Source organism: Siphateles boraxobius, unplaced genomic scaffold (genome assembly GCF_051911475.1).
Source record: "Siphateles boraxobius isolate OS27281-9 unplaced genomic scaffold, OSU_SipBor_1 8, whole genome shotgun sequence".
NCBI classification, from domain to species: domain Eukaryota; kingdom Metazoa; phylum Chordata; class Actinopteri; order Cypriniformes; family Leuciscidae; genus Siphateles; species Siphateles boraxobius.
In genome coordinates, this window is record NW_027509208.1 from 39,714,001 (window position 1) to 39,720,000 (window position 6,000).

Here is a 6,000-nt window from a genome sequence, read left to right on the forward strand (position 1 = left end):
ACACGATTGTTTGTTCCCACAAAAAGATCTCATGATAAGTAAGGCTGGTCATCCTATGTAACCAAATGCCAACACCACGCCTGGATTTCACTTGTTGACAAAAGGAAGAAACTGAGAGTAATTGTATTTATCAGAACTAGGTGAACGGGTTTGATAATGCAGACACCATTGTGTAGTTCAGTTTGTTGTTCTGGATGTGATTTATAACAATAGCTGGTTTGTGATCAGCAAACACTGACTCCAGAGCAGCTTGTCCTGATCTAAGATCAGCAAAATGATCTTTTGTATGTGTGTGTGTGTGTGTGTGTGTGTGTGTGTGTGTGTGTGTGTGTGTGTGTTTTGCAGGTGCTTGAAGAATTTATGTCATACAGCAGAGAGATGGCCCATACAGATTCCAGCAGCATGAAATTGGGAGATCCGTATTCCATATTCATGGTAGATCAGACACATGAATGTCATATGATATTTGATTGTTATCTCAGGAACAGAAATGTATCACTTTTTCACACATGGTTTATGGATCCTGTTTCATTCTGCAGATGTGCGGTGTCACGGTTCTGACAGATGCCAGGCTGAATCAGGAAAAGAGTCAGTTTTTCCCTTCGTTTCGTAAGTTTTAAGGCTAAACCTCCCCAAGCAACCCTTCAGAACACCCTAGCAACCACATAGTTACGCCCTGGCAACCACCCAAAACACAGTCACATCGACGAGATTTGCAACCCTCACATTTTCTTAAGGCAAGACATATTGATCTCAATATGAACTCAAACATTTCTCAAGTTTTTCCAAGACCAAATTATATCTACATTAATATTCCAGCTCACTTGTTGTAAGGGCACGAGCAGCAGAATATTGTACCAGTTGCAGGCGATTAAGGAATTTAGCTGGTAGGCCACTAAGCAAGGAGTTACAATAGCCCAGTCTAGAGGTTATGAAAGCTTGGATAACAGTTTCAGCATCTTTATGGTTAAGTGAAAGACTTATATGAACAATATCGCGAAGATGCAGAACTCTCAGTTTAGTACTCCCAGATTGGAAAGACTGTATTAGTTAGGAAAATAAATTTGGGTATGAAAATTAGGTCTATGACGTTTAATGATCTGGTCAAGAGGATTTAAATTAGAAATAGTAGTGGACCAAGATCTGATCCTTGAAACACACCACTTAAATGTGTATTTTGGATGTTTTCTTTCCACTAGTCTGCTCAAAATTGACCAGTGCCTGAAAAAACAATGGTTTGCCTGTAGTGTTTTCTGGTTCAATAGTTTTCTCACTGATGCTCATGGGTTCCACAGCAGGGGAGGGACTCTATCTGAATCAGATGCCTGATGGGGGTTTTCAAGAGCCTAGACAGCGAAAAGACTTTCCTGAAACCTGGATCTGGCTGGATGCTAATATGAGGTACGAGGATAAATATGTCTGTCATTGAGCTGATTTTCACAAGGATAATACCTAAATGCATTAAAAATACTTTCTGAGAGCTATGATCAAGCAACTTCTGATCAATAACTTTGATTGTTTACACTATACAATCACTTAAGAATGAAAAATTACCAATCTCTGAGATATATCTTTAATGTCTTAAAGGGGTCATATAATGGTACATGCACTTTTACAAGTTGATTGTACTGAAATGTGTGTTGGCAGTGCCTGTACACAATCATCATATAATGATAAAAATCCATCCAGTGTTTTTGTTTTAATCTCCTTTTATGTTTTCCCCTGCCTCAAATTGAGCCGTTCGATTTTGTGACGTCACTAGATCGGACGCCCCTCCCACGATTGATGATTGACAGCAGCGTTTCAACACAGACCCACCCTGAGCGAGCTGTCAGTCATCGTAGTCCGCCATTGTAGATACGCTGGAGCAGAATGGCGTCTAAGCGATTGTGGTGTTCTGTTCTTGGGTGTAATTGTTAAGTTATGTTTCTTTTACTGCGCATGTGTGAAGATCACCTTTTATGGGTGAGCGCGGTTATTTGTTGTGGTTGTTGAGTCTGACCTTCTATGAGATGCAGATCGGCTGTGTTATGTGATGGAGCAATAAAGAATCTACCGTCTGATAACTGTTGTAGTTATGGCATTAACATTGGTAGCAGAGGATGGCTGCTGCTGGGAATTACAAAAATCCCCCACCGTTTGACGAGAAGACGGCTTATGAAAGTTGGAAAAATGAGATTGAAATTTGGAGACGCGTTACTGACCTTGAAAAGAAAAAACAAGCCTTGGCAGTTACTCTGTCACTAACGGGCAGAGCAAGGGACAGTGCTCTGGAAATTTCCGCTGAGGATTTGAATGATGACACGGGAATGCAAACACTCATAGCGAAGTTGGACTCTGTATTTTTAAAAGAAGAAAAAGATCGGCAGTACGAGGCGTACACGGAGTTTGACCGAATCACTCGAGAGAGCGGTGTTTCTATGGTGGAATACATCGTCGAGTTCGAACGTCGATACAACAGGCTACGTAAGTTCAAAATGGAGCTTCCTGATGCCGTACTAGCCTTTAAGCTACTTGATACAGCCGGACTTACTGTTAAAGGTTGTATCAGTGATTTCAGGCCCAAAAATAAATGTCTAATCTTTCCTTACGATCCGCTAGCTGCTCGCCCCATAAGCATGCCGTCCAAAAACCGCGTCTCTGTAGGCAGCCTAGGCTCTGAGATCTGCACACAAAAACAAATGTGTACAACCACCACTCAAAACCAAAATAAAGTGTTCCAACCAATCACTGACAGGGGCGGGTGTTGTGAGGTTTTGCGCTCGTGCACGGCTGGACGCGAAATCGGAGCAACACCCGCCCCTGTCAGTGATTGGTTGGAACACTGTTTATTTTGGTTTTGAGTGGTGGTTGTACCCATTTGTTTTTGTGTGCAAATCTCAGAGCCTAGGCTGCCTACAGAGACGCGGTTTTTGGACGGCATGCTTATGGGGCGGGCAGCTAGCGGATCGTTAGGAAAGATTAGACATTTATTTTTGGGCCAGAAATCACTGATACAACCTTTAAAGATAAACAGTTAGCACTTACAGCTTGCTCTAGCGTTTCTTTCAATGATATGAAATCAGCCTTGAAAAGAATTTTTGGAGATAACGTTACTTCACCACGAGAGGGCGGCAGTGTACTGCAAAATACAGATGGTGACACTGCCTATTACACGAGATATTCAGGAAAACGGGGACACAAGTCTAACACTACACAACAACCCCAAACCATAGCTCAAGGCACAAACCCTCTTGATAAATATGGAAGAAGAACGAAATGTGCAATTTGCCAAAGCACGTATCACTGGGCAAAGGACTGTTCAAATAAAAAGGAACATGTAAGACTGACAAAAGACGAAGGACTAAAAGATGACGTTGAAGAATGTAACATCACTTTGTTTTCAAATGAATCTTTGTCTAACACAGACATTTTTATGGTGGAGGCTTTAGGATCATCTGTGATTGACACAGCCATTACAAGAACTGTGTATGGAGAAAAATGGCTTGAAGATTACACAAGTGGGCTGCCACAGAGTGAGTTACTGAAAATAGATGACAAAGTGCAAGACCTTTCAGATTTGGTGATGGCAAGGTTATTTATTCCACAAGGAAAGTTACCATTCCAGCAAGGATAGGACATACCAGATGCAAAATAGAGACGGAAGTTGTTCCTGCAGAAATACCAATGCTTTTAAGCAAGACTTCATTGAAAAGAGCAAGTGCAGTTCTGGACATTGCACGTGACAAAGCAACGATGTTTAAACAACCTGTTAAACTTGAACTAACATCTTCAGGACATTACTGTGTGAATCTGAGAGAAGAGGTCATCTTGAGGTTCCAGTACTTAGGGGAAAACAGTTCTGTTAAACTGGTGGTGTACAGTGATTCCTCAATGGGAAATCTTCCGGACGGTGGCACACAGGGTGGTCATTTCATCATGCTTATTGGGGAAAATGGAAAATTTTCACCTGTATCTTGGCAGTCAAAACGGATCAGAAGAGTTGTACGGAGTACCTTAGCGGGAGAGACTTTGGCACTTGCAGATGGAGTTGACAGTGCAGTTTTCCTCGCTGCACTATACTCTGAGATTACCACTGGTGGCTGCTCATGCATCAGTGTGCCTATTGTGTGTGTAATAGACAATCATTCTCTTCTTGATGCTCTCAAATCTACAAAATCTGTAACCGAAAAGAGAAATCAGTAACCGCCTAGAAATCAGTAGTATGAAGGAGCTTATACACTCTGGAACTGTTCAGCAGATCTTGTGGTCAGCCACTAAAGAGCAGCTAGCTAACTGCTTGACCAAAAAGGGCGAATCTGCACTTGGCCTTCTGAAAGCCCTCAGCACAGGTGTTTGCCATCTTAAGCAGTGAATGGATTTGCTTATGTTTTGTCAATGTCTAGTCATTTAAACTGAGGTACTTAAGTTATCCTGTTATCCTGTTATAATAATAACAAATGCTTATGTTCTAAACTTGAACAGTTTTTTTTTTCATAAAGAAAAAAAAGGGAGATTGTTAAGTTATGTTTCTTTTACTGCGCATGTGTGAAGATCACCTTTTATGGGTGAGCGCGGTTATTTGTTGTGGTTGTTGAGTCTGACGTTCTATGAGAGGTAGATCGGCTGTGTTATGTGATGGAACAATAAAGAATCTACCGTCTGATAACTGTTGTAGTTATTGCATTAACAGTTATAACAAACACAGCAGTCATTTTGGTGTTCCTAAACTCGAACCGCTGAAGACGCAGTGGCTGGGTTTTATTTTTGAAGGGAATATTCCCAACGATCAAGTCAATGCTTTCATGTTTGCACGAATCATTTCTGACAGTTGTACCTAACACTGCAAATATAACATTACACATCACTGACAAGCCTACATTTACCGAAAAAAAGTTTTTCATGACCATTAGCTGTAACATCAATCTGTCAAAGAACTAACGTATACATCAGTAAACACATAGCGTTCGTATCTCACTACTCTTAACGTTACCCTACCAGTACATACAAAGATAGATCAAAGGGACATTACGTTAACCAACCATTCAGAAACGTCCTGTTCGAGCCTTACCCATTGAACGTCATCTTGTTCCTGGTCCGACTCCGGTTCAAATTGATACGGTTGCACAGATGTGTCCTCAGAGACTCCTGCTGCCATTCTTTCTCCAAAAGATATCCTCAACTGTTGTCAAGGCAACACTCCACGTGTGTTGTGTAAAAACGCCCCACAGAATCATTTAAAAACAGAGCTGGTTTTGACCCAAGAAAATGAGTGTTTTCTTACAATACTAAAGATAATTTTTAATTAAAGTATATTACAAACTTTTCATTTAGACCCTAAAGAATCATATCAACTTGTATAAAAATGGCATTATATGACCCCTTTAATAAATTATTCTAGACAGCAATGAGACGAAATGGAGAGCAATTTTTTCCCCCTATAAAAGAGAGCGCAGTACTATCAGTCATCCTGTATAGTTTCAGAAGGCACCTTCAGAACAATGTCTGTACCCATATTCATTTTATGCAAGCAACTGACTCATTTATGTCTGTTTTTCATTATGTTGCAGTAATTCTGCCTCGGCTTCCTTCCCGGTGACCGTGCCGGACAGCTTGACCTCTTGGGTGGCCTTTGCCATCGTGATGTCAGAGAATCTGGGTTTGGGCATCAGCGCTCCTGCAGAGGTGAGGCATTGTGTACAGTTTACCTATCACTGAATATTAGTATGTATAACTGATTATTAAAAAGGAGATTGTTTCCCAGCTCACCGTGTTCAAAGATTTCTTCCTGTCACTGAATCTCCCGGCGTTCCTGATCCGTGGGGAACTGCTACTGCTGGAAGTCCATTTATTTAACTATATGGATGAGGATTTGGAGGTGAGATTTGTGTTTGTAAAACAGTCAGTAACCCAGCTAACAGGGAATGTTCTCAGAACTTTGGCAATGTTTTCCCAAAGTTATGAACAAACATTCTTCCAGTAACATTAATAAAATGTTTGTTTTCAGGACACTCCTGTGAA

General features: G+C 41.0%; 1 protein-coding gene across 4 annotated transcripts in view; it reads left to right on the forward strand.

Moving 5' to 3' along the window:
- The window catches only part of cd109 (CD109 molecule), a 33,622-nt gene that overhangs the window by 12,560 nt on the left and 15,062 nt on the right, over positions 1 to 6,000 (forward strand). For 2 of the 4 annotated variants that reach the window (XM_077220810.1, XM_077220813.1), the window contains 5 exons: positions 346 to 435; positions 540 to 609; positions 1,296 to 1,401; positions 5,550 to 5,664; positions 5,744 to 5,857. In XM_077220810.1, coding sequence (XP_077076925.1) covers positions 346 to 435; positions 540 to 609; positions 1,296 to 1,401; positions 5,550 to 5,664; positions 5,744 to 5,857 — 495 coding nt within the window. The remainder of the gene's footprint in view (positions 1 to 345; positions 436 to 539; positions 610 to 1,295; positions 1,402 to 5,549; positions 5,665 to 5,743; positions 5,858 to 6,000) is intronic. The other 2 variants (XM_077220811.1, XM_077220812.1) reach the window with 1 other exon arrangement.